Source organism: Rattus norvegicus, chromosome 7 (assembly GCF_021556685.1).
Source record: "Rattus norvegicus strain SHRSP/BbbUtx chromosome 7, alternate assembly SHRSP_T2T, whole genome shotgun sequence".
Taxonomy (NCBI): domain Eukaryota; kingdom Metazoa; phylum Chordata; class Mammalia; order Rodentia; family Muridae; genus Rattus; species Rattus norvegicus.
Genome location: NC_141540.1, coordinates 16,433,402 through 16,448,447, shown reverse-complemented (window position 1 = coordinate 16,448,447; position 15,046 = coordinate 16,433,402). Strand labels below are relative to the sequence as shown.

Genomic DNA, 15,046 nt, shown 5'->3' with positions numbered 1-15,046 from the left:
ACTGCCTCGTTCCTTGGTGTAAGGAGATAGAAGGTGCATACTCTGAGGCTTTCTCAGTGGTTCCCCCTTGCACCTGGCAGGTGGCCTAGGAGACTCTGGTTACTCTGGGTTCAGTGTGATGGGAAAGAAAGGCTTTGCTGTTTGATCTGTAGAAGACACAGCACTACCAGCATCATCACCAAAGTATTTTATTTAAGGACTCTTCTAATTTTTCTCCTTCTGGAAGTAGAATAGCATTGCTTAGTCAGGAGACAATGCTGTGTCCAACTTATATTCTTTTCTGTACCCTCAGTACGTGAAAGATCAGAACTGGACCCCACTCTATTTCCTCATCAGTTCTGGCATAATCTCCTCTGGGGCTCTATGTGCTCAGTTTCCCTTTAGACATTGTACTGACCTCAGTAGGTAAGCTTGGCACTAACAGATCATTTCCTAGCCCCAAAACTTGAACTGTCTCATGCTGAGAACTGGAGTGATCCTGTTGTTCCTCTTTGTCCCCATAATCCGTAGTCTAGCCCCGGATTAAAATGAGAGCCTCTTAAGAGGCCATCGTGTTTCCACGAGTAGCCATCACTGTGTACACACACACACACACACACACACACACACACACACACACACACACACACACACACACACACACACACCATTAAAACGCACAAATATCTAACTAGGACTTACTTATTTTATATTTGCAGTCTAAACTAGAGTCCCGGGAGTACAGAGATGCCCAGGAGTTTGGTGCTGATGTCCGATTGATGTTTTCCAACTGCTACAAGTACAATCCCCCTGACCATGAAGTGGTAGCCATGGCTCGAAAACTCCAGGTAAGAATCAAATTAACCAGGCCAGAATCAAACTAGTAGAGATTCCTCTACCCAGCTCCTCTGAGCATCATACGCAACTCACCTAATACATTAATACATACATTTTAAGTTAGGATCACCAACTTAAACGTGGTTGGGTCTGTTTCTCTCTTCCTCTCTCCTACCCTAGTAACCTGGAGGAGGCTTTTTTTTTTTTTTTTTTTAAGATACTTTTTTTTTTTTTTTTTAAATGTATGTGAGTACACTGTCGCTGTCCTCAGACACACCAGAAGAGAGCATCAGATCCCATTACAGATGGCTGTGAGCCACCATGTGGTTGTCAGGAATTAAACTCAGGACCTCTGGAAGAGCAGTCAGTGCTCTTAACCACTGAGCCATCTCCATCCTATTGTCGTCGTCCTCCCCACCCCCACCCCCCTTATTACATAAGGTTTATTAATATGTTTAAAATTGGAGAATAAAGGCAATATTTATTACCTTATTATGACCCGCCTTTTACTTACTCTAATTTTATTTTTATTTAGATAACTTTCTGTGTATGCCATGTGTGTGGGTGCCCATAGAGGCCAGAAAAGGAAGGGTATTTGGATGTCCTGGGTTTGGTTGGAATTAAAGTGAGTTGTCAGTTGCCTGACAGGGTGTGGGGAACGGATCTGAGACCTGTAAGGTGCACAGTGCTCTTAACCATTGAGCCTCCCTATAACGCCCAGATCTGCCTTAAAGGAAAGACCTCAATTCCTAGCCATTTATTAGTTTCATGGTTGCTACTGCTCTTGGGTCAGTGGTCTGCTGAGCAACCTACTATTAGGAAGCATGGGTATGTATATGAGTTGTGGGTCTCAAGGATGGCTTGACAGGATTGACTGTCCTTTGTTGTTAGTGTTGACCTGGCTCTTAAAATTCAAATACATGATCACACTTGCTATTGTCTTTGGTTGGTTGGTTTTGTCTTTTACACTTATGCATGGGTGGTCCGACTGAGATATCTGATGGCTGTGGAAGCTGGAAGAGGGTAGCAGACCCTCCAGACTGGCTTTGTCAGCTTTCAGCCTCATGAAAGGCGCTTAGGGACCAACCCAGGATCCCCTGCAAGAACATCCAGTATTAGCCCTCCAGCACCTAGAAGGTTGGGTTCGGTTTGGCTTTTTTGTTTTGTTTTTTTGTGGTTGGATTTTGGTGTTTGTTTAAATCTTCCTTAGGTTTCTGTTGTTGTTGTTGTTGTTGTTGTTGTTGTTGTTGTTGTTGTTGTTGTTGTTGTTTTCCCAACTTGTACTGGACTCTAGGACTCCCTCTCTCTCCAGTTTGTGTTACCTGTCCTTCAGCTTCATAAAAAAGGCAGCCCCTTCACCATTTATGTTTGCTTTGACTAGTTTTTGTGTGGAATTTGGGCTTTTAAATTTTGCTACAGTTTTTAAAATATATTCTATTTATTAATGTATTTGAGCTATATTCTTGTTATCTATCGCTGCCTAGTCCTGCCTCTGCATTTGGAGTGCTGGAATTAAAGAGGCTACACAAACTCAGCTGACTGCAATTCTTAGACAGGTCCACCAGGTGGCAGTGCGCCTTCAGTCTTGGATCTCAAGACCTTTCTTCTTGCTCAGTTTCCTGAAGATCCAGGGTAGTATTTGCCCGTTTAATAGCTGCCCATTTTTGCCCGTTTCAGAAACTATAAAGTTCAATTCAGTTACTTGCCAGCAAGGAAAAATACTATCTTGAAGGATTATTTATTTATTTATTTTTTGGTTCTTTTTTTCGGAGCTGGGGACCGAACCCAGGGCCTTGCGCTTCCTAGGTAAGCGCTCTACCACTGAGCTAAATCCCCAGCCCCTTGAAGGATTATTATTAAAGAAGGGAATGAAAAGCCACTGTTCCTAGCACAGCACTCCTCCCCCACCCCCGTCTGATTCCCCGTCCTCCTGATACCTTGCCACTACTCCCTCTTTACAGTCTGTCCTCCTTTGAGGGTTTGCTTTGGTTTTCCATTTTGGTGTCTTGTTTAGAAGTTTTCTTTTGTGTACCTTTCTCTTCTTGTGGACGAATCTGTCCAAGCCTGCCATTTTCATTGTTAGAATCACCAAGCCATCTGCCACTTAGCAACCTCCAGGGATGAGTTCTTCATGGGCATTGACTTCCTAACAAGCTTGGCTTAGATGAGATGCCTGTTCTCAAGGACAGTCCACTTGAGGCAGAGACTCTTTGTAGCATTATCTCTTGCCAGGCAGGTTTCTATTTTGGAAGGCAGTGTTTGTAGTATCTTTGGATTTTGTATTTTTTTTCTACAAATGTCCCCTGTCAAAATGCTATAAGTAGCTAGAAAGGGGGACACAAAGCTCTTACCGTCTTTACTCCTTTAAAAAGTGTAAAGGAGGCTGAAGAGGCGACTAAGTGTTTAAGAGTGTGTTCTAGGCATCATGAGGACTAGGATTTAGATCTCAGAACCGGCATAATAAGTCAGGCATCCTGCACATGCTTATAACCCCAATTTCCAGGGAGATGGAGAGAGTAGGATGGCTAGTCCTTGCTACCTTACTATCCAGCCAAGAAAAATGAGCTCTACATTCCAAAGAGACCTTTCTCAAAGAATCAGGTACATGGTAAAGGAGGACATCTGGTGCCCTGTTCAGGACTCTATGCACACAGGCATGCACACCTACTCTCTCCATAGGCAACACCCACACTGATCCATACATGCAAAAAAAAAACCCCAAAAAACCAAGTTTCAGAAAAGATTCATTCCTTTATTTGTTTGTTTATTATGTATACAATGTCCTCCCTGCATGTATGCCTGCCTGCGGGTCAGAAGAGAAGCCAGTTCTCTCAACCTCTTGAGCCATCTCTCCAACCCTAAACACAATTTAAGAAAAAAAATTATTGAGGTGAACTTAGGTTTCTTAATTGGCTGTGCTGCAAGAATAGAATTGACTTGGGAAAGTTAGAAAAGGGTCTACTTCCTTCTCACCTTCCTTTCCGAAGGTTTGTAGTAACTTCAGCTCTTGGGCTTACAGGACTTTAATTTGTTGAGGGGTGGCCACAAATTCCTTGTGGTTGTAATTGTTTACATAGAAAGAAACTAGAAAGAAATTGGATCCTATATTAGGTACCAGAGGCAGGCAGGCTTCGCTATGCGTGTGTGCCTTGTTCAAGCTTCATCCCAAGCTTATGGCACCACCTACTGAACTTTCCATTTTTGTACCCCAAAATCTTCAATGGGTTTTCAACCTTAGCTTCTGGAATGTTCATCTGAGATGGTTTATATAGACACTGGCCTCCTAGCATCTGAATTTGTACTGTAAAGACTTTTATGTTTTTTTCATATATCACATACACCCTGGGCCAGGTACCTGCTTAGTATTCTAATACACAAACCTAGTCATACATGCACACACATGGGACTGACCTAGACCCTCTGCATATATGTTCTGTGAACCAATATTGGATCCTCATTGGGACTCCTTTCGGTTATTCTGTTGTTGCCCTGTGTCATGGAGATCCTGTAGCTTTGGGTCAGCAGGATTGACCCTTATTTGCATGCACCATCAGGGTGAGTTCTCTAGCACTCTTCCAGCTAGGCCTCGCATTGCCTCTATCAGCAGGAGAGCTAGGGTCAGCTTTCATGATCTCCGGTGCTCACTTGCACCCAACAACTCCAGAGCCAGCTCCACTGTGCTGTCGAGGCTGCTCTCCCACGTGCTGCAGGCAGGGCAGGGCAGGGCAGGGCAGGGGATAGGGTAGGTGTGGTTGGGGGAGGAGTATTCTATTCTTAAATCAGGTCTTAAAAAGAAATCTTTCTGGGAAGCCAGCCTTATTCCTTACATGCCTGTTCTTTAATTTGTTGTTGGATTAGCTGTGGAGTCCCCACCATGGGGGAAGGAGGTGCAGGAGCCAGTTGGTTGGCTATGTGTGATTTGATTCCTAGGAACACAGGCAGGGATTACTGTTCTGTAACTCCATGTAACTGTCAGCTAGTCTGAGCAGCTCTTAAAGTGTGTTCCTCTGCCCAGAATCCCTGTGGCTTCTGCTCTGGTTTGTTACACCTCAGAAGGTATCCCCTCCCCAAGCCTGCCATAAGCACCCTACACCTAACTAGCCAGCATTTCTAGAGATGGGTGCGCCATGGGCTTGTTCAGTCTCATGGACTGCTCTGAGTAAAGAGGCAGATGCAGACACATAGCCATGTGCACTCTACTGGGAATACTCCACACAGAGCCTATGCCAGGATTCTTTCCTCTGTGTAGGAGGCCAGCAGAACCTCATGTCAGAGAGCTGCAGACCTGGCAGGAGGTTTGGGCATGTTCTCTGGTGCTCTTGCTCCTGGCCTAACACTGAATGTCCTCACTAACGTTCTCAGAAGACTAGTTTTTACTAGTTACTGTTTTCTCCAGGGAGTGGATCCTAGTAACATCAGGCACACCCACATGCAGCACAGAGATGTACCTACCTAACCTGTAGCTTGTCCACTTCCTGTTGACTTGGTCCCAGGCATTCCTGAGGCTGAGCACCCACATAAGCATGGCTTTTTCTCCCCAGGATGTGTTTGAAATGCGCTTTGCCAAGATGCCTGATGAGCCTGAAGAGCCAGTTGTTACGGTGTCCTCCCCTGCAGTGCCACCCCCTACAAAGGTGGTAGCCCCACCCTCATCTAGTGACAGCAGCAGTGATAGTTCCTCTGACAGTGACAGTTCCACTGACGACTCTGAGGAAGAGCGAGCCCAGCGGCTGGCTGAGCTCCAGGAGCAGGTGAGGTAATCTGTGCTTTTATGTGCAGACAGCAGGATAGTAGTCTCACTGCTATCTAAGAGATGTTCTTCACTACCTCTTAAAGATCCTTGTGGCAGGCACTTCCTCTTTCTCAACGGCATGATAACCCTATAGATATATATGCTATGTGTTCTGAGTAGGGATGAGGTATGAACATTTTCTGTGAGAGTAGGCTTCCGGATCCTGAAGCTGTTTGCCTACAATAATCTTACCTTTGAGTTAGTCACCAAGCCCCAGTGTCTCAGTATCCCCTTTACCTAGCCCTTAAAATCCTCCTTCCCTCAGACACCCTAGGACTGAGAGAAGCAGCAGCTTTAGTGTCTGTCGAGGTCTTCAGGTTGTCTGTTGTGGAGGGCTGTAGCAGTCCTTGGAGATGAAGGAGTGGGTAAGCACTGTAGGGATCTGGTTGATGTGGTGTGGTAGGTCCATGGCTAGAAGCCAGCATGTCGTCTGCTTCTACCATGCCTACCGCTTAACACTCAAGCATAAATGGTTAACATGGTACAGAGCTGTCCTCCAGGGTTTAGGTAGTGAGAAGAACATTTAGTCCTGGTAGTGGGTGGGTTAGTTTGCATTTGAGGCAGGTTCCCATTGTGTAACTCTGGCTGGCCAGGAATTCAAAGAGATCCATCTACCTTTGCCTCTCAAATATGGAAAGGGGATTGATTATAGGGCCTGCGCCATCATGGCCTGGCCTGGTTGTGATTATTTTTTCTCTGTGTTTGTGTGTGTGTGTGTGTGTGTGTGTGTCTGTGTGTGTGTGTGTGTCTGTGTCTGTGTCTGTGTCTGTGTCTGTGTCTGTGTCTCCTGTTTGCTCCACAGCTCAAAGCCGTGCATGAGCAGCTTGCAGCCCTCTCACAGCCCCAACAGAACAAACCAAAGAAAAAGGAGAAGGACAAGAAGGAAAAGAAAAAGGAAAAGCACAAAAAGAAAGAAGAAATGGAGGAAAATAAAAAAAGCAAAGCCAAGGAACTTCCTCCCAAAAAGACAAAGAAAAATAACAGCAGCAACAGCAATGTGAGGTCTGTGTTTCCCAGCTTCTCCATCTTTGGCCCAAAAGTCCTTGGTGGGGAAGAAGACCACCCTTTTGCTTCAGTCTCCAGTCTGGGTTGGCGCCCTATCATAAGCACCTCCCCCATCCCCCATGAGCTTTGGTAACTCACTGCTTGACCAGAGAGGGTACAGTAGGCAGCCATCATGCAGCTACAGCTTCTGTAACCTGCCACAGTTTACTGCTGGTCTTTCTGATTGCAAGTAGCCTTAAATCCCATTCCCTACTTACTGGGTGTGCAAAGTCAAACAACACCCCTCCCCACACACATACACCTAATCACATACACTCTGAGTGTTGTGTGCAATTTTCATCAGGGAACCTTTTTTTTTTTCTTTTCTTTTCTTTTCTTTTTCTTTTTTTCGGAGGTGGGGACCGAACCCAGGGCCTTGCGCTTGCTAGGTAAGCGCTCTACCACTGAGCTAAATCCCCAATCCCTGGAGAACCCATTCTTAACTATATATATATATATATCATCCCTTCATAGCAAGAAGGAACCAGCACCCACGAAGACCAAGCCGCCTCCCACATATGAATCAGAAGAAGAGGACAAGTGTAAGCCTATGTCTTATGAGGAGAAGCGACAGCTAAGTCTAGATATCAACAAACTTCCTGGTGAGAAGCTAGGCCGTGTAGTACACATAATTCAGTCGAGGGAACCATCACTTAAAAACTCCAACCCTGATGAGATTGAGATTGATTTTGAGACCCTGAAGCCATCTACACTACGAGAGTTGGAGCGATATGTCACCTCCTGTTTGCGGAAGAAAAGGAAACCTCAAGGTATAGTTGAGAACTCTTGGTATTGGGGTCCTTCACATGGAAACCCTCAGTTAGCCCTCTTCTAACTCAGCACTCTACAGTGAAGCCCCACTCACCACCCCACACACATTTACCATGGAAACCCCAAGAATGACACTGCAGTAGACCCTGTCGTGCCTTTCTGGACCTCTTTGGTGGCTGGCTGAAACCTACCTGAATCAGCTGTCTTTTGAGCCTTGCTCTAAACAGCAGCTGTTTTCATCTCTAGTTCTTAGCCATACAGTCTTCTCCAAAAATGATCTCCCACCTCTGTTGAGGTGAGGCCAGGAGGAAAGAGGTGTCTGGATGTCCTATTAATGTGTACTGATGTTCAGTACTAAGCCTCACTTTGCTAGCAGAGGTGATGCCCATCTCATCCCTGCCATCAGCCTTCCAGACCTCTCTTCCATCTTATATACGCCTTACATTGGCTTGTAACTTTCCCCCTTAGTACTAGAGGGTTGATTTAGCTTAGGGTGTGTGTCAAAATATTTTTATATACTGCTTTCTGGGCCCATGCTAACTTCTAGGTCCTCAGAATCTGATGTTCAGTGACATCATATGGGCTTTACTCTTGCAGCTTAACAGGAAAGCTTTGAGAGCCCTGGAGCTAGCCCTTTGCTTGTTTTGCTGTGCTCTGGACACAGCAGATAACCTGTGTGAAGACATTACTGCTCTGCTTGGTCTTCTGAGTCCAGGAGAAACCATGCAGAGGGTATTACAAAAGAGCTTGATAAGGCCTTGAATGTGTAGGACACCAGTCAGAGCCTCTGCACTCAGGATCTGGGCTGGTAGTCGTCTTCAGGAGCAGTCTTTAAGCCTGCGGGGTACAGGCTTCTCTCTGGTCCTTCCTCTGGGTAGTTGGGAATACACTGTGGCTAGCAGTGACTGTCTGAGTTGGTATCCTTTCTGATACAGTTCTGTTGTTTGGGTTGCAGCTGAAAAAGTTGATGTGATTGCTGGTTCTTCCAAGATGAAGGGCTTCTCATCCTCTGAGTCGGAGAGCACCAGCGAATCTAGCTCCTCTGACAGTGAAGACTCTGAAACAGGTTAGCTGGCTCCTGTCCAAGCATCTCATCAAACTACCCTGCGCATTCATACCTGCTACTCTCTCAGTCCTTTGTCTAGGCTGTTTAAGAGCCCAGAGTTGATGGCCACTGAGAACTGCCTGAGCTCTCCTGTCTACCCGTGCATCATGTTAATCTTCCCTCTCCCTGCCCTGTGTAGGAGCACTCTATTCTCTCCATCTGGGTAGTGGTAGACCTTGAGGACTGCAGGACTGTTGTTGGGGTCCCATCAACATTGGGCTGGAATGTCCCCACTCCTCTTCCAGTATTTTAGCCTTACAGTTGGCATGGAAACGAATCTGGCCACATTTTAGCAGAGTAGAGCCAAGCCACCTGTATCTGACATCCTGCATGATCAGTCTGTTTGGAGCCTGACCTTGAACTATGGAAGCTGCCGTTTTCTTCACAATGTGCTCACTGCTGTTTTGTGTTGTCTGTCCCCAGATTGCTCTAACTGTATGTGTGTCCTGCTCTTCCTCTGATCCTTGTGCTCTGTGGGCCTATATCGTGGTGTTCAGTTTCTTTGTTCTGAGCACCAGTTACAGAGCCTGCGGTAAAGATGGGAACAGGTTTCCTTCCCAGAGGTGCACTCTTCTTTGTTGTTCTCAGAGGAGCAGGTACTCACATTGGCCTCAAGGGAAAGGTATGCTGTACCTAGGTTGTCTGACACATGGCTCCTGTGGGCAGGGCAGGTTCTATTTGCTGAGAATATCGTCCACCTATGAGCCTGCCCTGGGGCCTCACGAAAATGGGCTAGGATGTGTGAGTTCTATAGTGAGCAGAGGGCCTATAGGGCCTGTAGACAAAAAGGCTCCTGGCAGTCTTCCATGGATCTTTGACTTGTGGAGTAATCACCTGATCATGGAGAGTCAAGGCTCCCTTTCAACAGCGAGGATGAGCTTTGTTATTTCAAGCTGTACACACAGAAACTGGAAGCTAGGTTGGAAGAGACATTTTTGAATAGGCTTTGGCCTTCCCAGTTCTCTGTATTGCCTTGTTTTGATGAGCAATGTATTTACAAAGAAAATGTAATCTACTAAATGGTGTGTATGTGCAAATTGGCTGGTCTCACAACCTCCCCTATTTTTTCTTTTTCCCTGTTCATTCTAAAACACCTTGCCTCAATTTCCCATGAACCAGCAGGGGGAGCTGCATCCTAAGCCTGCCGGGAAAGGCTGGCCCTGAGCCATTCCTTGAACTGGGGCCACTGCCTTCAGCAGGGTGAATGGGGTGAATAGATGTATTCTTGGGGCTCCATTAGCATTCTTGTTGGGCACTGACTTTTCACTTTCATTGCCAGCCAAGCTTTAGATTTGCCTTTCCTCTGTTCTCTCCCCCCCCCTTTCTCCCTCCCTCCCTCCCTCCCTCCCTCCCTCCCTCTCTCTCTCTCCCTCCCTCCCTCCCTCCCCTTCCCCCTCCCTCCCCCCTTCTCTCTCTCTCTGTCTCTCTCTCTCTCTCTCTCTCTCTGTCTCTCTCTCCCCCCTCCCTTTCTCTCTCTTTCTGGGAGGGGGGGGGGGTCCTGTATTTTCTAGATTGTCCCTCCTGAGATTTTGCAGCTTTCTTTTCTAAAATCCAAGTGTTTAAATTACAACCCAGAGACTGACCCTGACCTAAACATCCTGGCTTACCTTTGGGATCTTAGGGGACTCTGATCCCTCACACACAAGTATTTTGAGCCACTGCCCCCACAACCCTCTTCTTTGGGTGGTAGTCACATGGTCCTGTGGTCCTACATGAGTGCCCTGCATCTATCTTTCCCTGATGGCTGTCATGATGACATTTCCAGAAGCTTTTTGCTACTGTTACAGAAAGAAGACCCCCCCCCCCAACCGGCCTCCTCACTTAAGTAGAAAGCTTGGGCAACAAGTAATCTGAGAGTCCTGGGAACAGCTGTCTTGGCGGGAAGGAGGGTGGAATTTAAAGTCATGGAGCTGCTGACCTGCAGCCTTTTAGGCCTTGGCTATGTAGTCCTGACCATTTTGGCCGCCTGGACGGAGCCTCTCCTTCCTTCCAGATGATGCTCTTCCCATTTTTGGCTCCCACTTGTCTTCATTTCAGAGTGCTGTGTTGACAGGACTACTTAGGAAGGACCTACTAACATTTCTAGAGCCACACATAGGACACACAGAAGGACATGGATGTGCATGGACATATGATACACCAGTAAAACAGCTTCTGTCTCCTTATGCCACACAGACACTGCACTTTGTGGAATTTGGAATACAGAAGTGGACATATCCTCTAGTAGCTGATATCCTAGGTCCAGGAAGCCCAGCAACTCCAACCTCTGTAACAAGTCACTGGTAGTGCTACCATGGCAGGAGACCGTGATGGAGATGGAGTAGACACAGAACATGTTTTACTTTGGTCTTTAGGTCTAGTTTATGTTTTTATTTTTTACTTGAAGCTAAAATTTCTCATGGGACCTATTTTTGTCACTTGTACTAAGGGTCAGGTCTACTGGCATGGCCCTAGTGACACACATCATCTAAAGCACTGAAGAGCAGCACTCAGCAGGGCTAGAAGGATATACAGGGATGCATAGGGTTAGACCTCGCTGCAGATAAATGGCTGTGATGCTTTACTGTGTGATTCCCTCATCTCCTGCAGCAGCACCAATGGCCCTTCTTGACATTTCTCTTGAGCCCAGTTATTTGTAGTTGGGCTGTTTTGATTTTCACTGAGCTTTGATTCTAACTTGAGTCTGGAACTGCTTAGGGGTTCAGTGTTAGAATAAAGAGAATAAGGCCCAGGTGCAACTCCCTTCAGCTTCTAGGAAGTCTTCAAACCTGGGCTAGGCAAGTCAGGGGTGGACGCTATGGGTCTCCTTTCCTGTTACACCCCAGTCACCAGCAGAGGATCAAATCATCCCTCTTATGGGGTAAGGGATGTCCTAAGACTGTCTTGGTTCTTTTCAAATGTTTTTCACAGGTCTTTTTAAGTATAAGTAGCCACATAGCTGATTGTGTACATCCCCTCTGGAGCCACCCCTATAGTGCACCTCATCTGTCTGGGCTGGAATGGGTTTGGAGCCACACAGAGAGAAGGCTCTGGAACTGCAGCCTGTTCATGCAAGAGCACAGTCCAGCTATTTTAGTCTTACTTCCTTTTCCCAGGATTGGAACATGTGGGTGTTCCTTAATAGCTCCAGGGTAAAGAGGAATGCATGGTGTTTTGGAAAGGCTGGAGCTGGGAAGTGCAGACAGGGGCCATGAGACACACTCTAGAGGCTCTGATCAGGAAGCCAGCCTCAGCTCTCTGGCCCCAGTATCTTTGAGAGATCCCCTTCAGTCTTATCTCAGGGTTATAGTGGTCCTGCTGCCAGATTGTGACAATTACTTCAGAAAGGGGTAAAGCCCCTTGAGAGTAGGAAATGTGCAGAGCCAGGTGGCATCTCCAGAAGCCCAGGAGTTTGAAGGAATTGATTGGGGCTTCCCTGGGGTGAGGGCCAGCTTTGTGGAATGTGGCCTACAGTAAGAGGCTGAGTGGGCGGGGTTTTCCCAGGCATGTTCTGGGAGTAGGGATTGTAACATTTATAATTCCAGCAGCGGCGCCACTCTGCTACATGTGGGAACCAATCCAGACCCCTCTCTGGACTAGAAGCCATATTGGATGTCCTGAAAAAGGATGGAAAGGACAAGGCCTTTTCTCTTTGGCCTCTGCCTTTCCTCAACAATTGTTACTGTCACCAGTTCTGCTTTTTATAGTTTTCTACTTTGGTTTCGGAGCTAGACAGAGATGGCTCTGCTCTTGGCCTTCCTCGGTGGGAAGTGCTGCCTCCTTTGCTGGGCTTTTCTTCCCTGACCACACTATGAGAAAGGGTAGGTAATTTTGCTTTTCTGAAGAATGGTTAGCTGGTTCCTGGTGACTTTATTAACACACCTGGCTGGTGAGATAGCTTTGGGGGTGGGGGGGCACCTCCTGTAAGAGAGACTTCAGGAGTAAAGAAAATACCAGTGCACTCAGGCAGGGCACATGGAACTCATTAGCAAAATCAGGTTTGTTCAGAAATGCAGACAAGCTTCAAGCAATTTTAGAGACTTCTATATACTGTGACCTTCCTATGGTGTAGATTTATCCATCCCTGCTGTGGCAAGCCAGTTGAGGATGGGGCTCTTGGTTTCCAACAAGGTCCTCTTGTGCCCTTTCAGTCACTAGGGCACAGAAGCTGGCTCAGTCTGCAATTCTTCTGTTCTTATAACTTGAACGGTACATTCCACACCATTCTCTCACACTGGTTTCTTTCTCCCTCTATGTAGGTCCTGCCTAATCATTGGACACGGACTCTTAATAAAACGGTCTTCAGTTCCAGATTCCTTCCCAGCGAGCTATAGCTTAAGTCCATTTTCTTCTGTGAAAGGGACAGGACTCCATCAAGTTATGGAATTGCTCAGAGCCCTGGGCCTATCCCCTGGGGTGGATTAGTCATGTCCAGCAGCACACACCTAGTCTCACCTTCAGGAAGGCTGCCTGCCTGGCCTGCTGCCTGGGCCTCTCTGTTCAAAGACTGCCTGGCTATCCTGCCCAGCCTCCCTGGTCATCTGGGGTCCTCTGGGTGGGTGGCATGTCCTAGAGGGTGATGGTTGTCCTCCTCTATGCATACATGTGGTGCTGCTCTGTGTGCACAGCCTGATCACAGTGTGTTTCCTCTCTCCGTCCCTTCCGTCTTTTTCTGAGACTCCAGACCTTGCAGTGACTTTAGCCCAGGAAAACTAATTCGCCCTGAGGATGAACATTTTGGCCTCTTGTGTGGGGCCACCCTGGTTGGCTTGATCAGATGGAGGCTGTGTCAGCTTTAGCTGACACACAGCCTCCTGAATTCTCCTTCAGTCTCTGCTGTCCCCACAGAGTACTAAAAGTCAAAGTGGCTAGTGGACATTCCCCCGAGTTCTTTGGTCTTCTCGTCACATGAGAAAATACCCTTTAAGGTTGCTGGTGAGGGACATGCAGGCACATTAGCCCCACTGCCAAGCCAGGTCAGGATCTGGGAAGTGGGCAAGAAAGATAACATGGCTGCTAGTGAACTACATACAGTGCCTCTCCAAGTCCCACCACCATCACGGCCATCCTCATCTTTAGCTTCCTATAATGACAGCAGCTATTGAGGCTAGACCAGGCAAGAACAGGCCATATCATCCAAACCTTTCCAGAAACAAACCGTAATAGGCTGTTTTTGTGTTTGGTTGAGACCTTTTGTTGTTGTTGTTGTTGTTTTATTATGTTTTTCCTCCCTAAAATCTGGCCCTGGCCCTTTTTTGATCACAAATCTAGCATCTCACCAGAAAACTGCCTGACATAAAAAGCCCCATTTTAATGGGCTCTTTTTGTCCTTTTTTCTTTTAAAACGTGCTTTTATGTATTTCTGAGAGGACTGTCTCCGACACCTTGGAGCCTGTCTTCCCTGGGGCTAAGATGAAGCTAGGTGGTGCTGTACCCCTTCCCAGACTCCAGACTTCCCTTACTCAAGGGTTACTGGCTATCCTAGATCTGATACGACGGCCTTTGGGTCTCAGACTCCCTAGAATACCCAGTGACCCCAAGATGATGCTGCTGAGCACAGACCATTCTAAATCCTCTGTGTATCTAGTTTCAAGACAGCTCCTTTTGCCAAACATACTATTTTCAGCCGCCCTTTGGCCTGTGCCTGACGTATTCCCAATGAACTTGGCTTGGCTGGAATTGGGGGAAGGGGAGGCTTCTTGCCCAGAGATTCCCACAGGACAGTTGGGAAAGCTGTTGGCATTATCTTTCTGGGAAGATTTTGCTATCTTGGACCAAATGATGGCCTACATTCCCACAGTATCTTGGCTATGTGCCACCCCTGCCCCTCCCAACACTCTGTCTACACGTGTGCACACATATAGGCATCTTGCCCTGTCTAGTACTCTTTGCTGTCCTGAATCCCAGCCCTGGCTGTGTGGGCCTACTGTGTGGCAGGAACACTCAGGACCTGTTGAACTTGAAAGATCTTTAGACTTAAACTACCGATTGTACTTGGTACGCCGGGAACACAGCCAGAAAGGACAGTGTCCCACCTGCTCTTCCTTGTTGGTAGTTTTCTGTTCCTGGGCAATGGGAGGAGGTCCCTTGGAAAGCCTTAGTGTACCAGCTGACTGTGGGATCCTGTTGGGGAGCCAGCAACAACAGTGGAGGGCTTCTGTCCTCCATTGCCCTGCCCTCAAACCTGTCTCCTTCATTCAAGTGGGGCTGGGCTGTGGTTGAAGAAATCAGTGTTTTAATCAGAGTTTACAGAAATCATTTTACTTTGTACAATACCATCCTATGTAAAGATGAAATTTGTGTTGGAATAAAGATCACACAGTATTTGAGGCCATCTCCATGTAACCCTTTCTAGAGAGTTTTGTGTGGGGGTGTCTGGGGCTGCTGTGTAATGATGCTGTGCACTGACTGTCTTGCCTTCTTACTGGTAACCAACACAAGGCTTGGGCTATAGGAGCTGCATAGGACTGCCTCACAACACATTTCAGCTCCACTAGTTAGTCTCACTGGGGCCCAGAGGGCCGGCTGCCTTGTAACCT

At 47.0% G+C, this 15,046-nt stretch overlaps 1 protein-coding gene across 16 annotated transcripts in view; it reads left to right on the top strand.

The window, feature by feature from the left end:
* The window catches only part of Brd4 (bromodomain containing 4), a 79,696-nt gene that overhangs the window by 54,202 nt on the left and 10,448 nt on the right, over positions 1-15,046 (top strand). For 12 of the 16 annotated variants that reach the window (NM_001100903.1, XM_087557794.1, XM_087557790.1 and 9 more), the window contains 5 exon segments: positions 699-827; positions 5,358-5,567; positions 6,411-6,610; positions 7,127-7,422; positions 8,379-8,489. In NM_001100903.1, the coding sequence (NP_001094373.1) occupies positions 699-827; positions 5,358-5,567; positions 6,411-6,610; positions 7,127-7,422; positions 8,379-8,489 (946 nt within the window). 16 annotated transcript variants of the gene reach the window in all.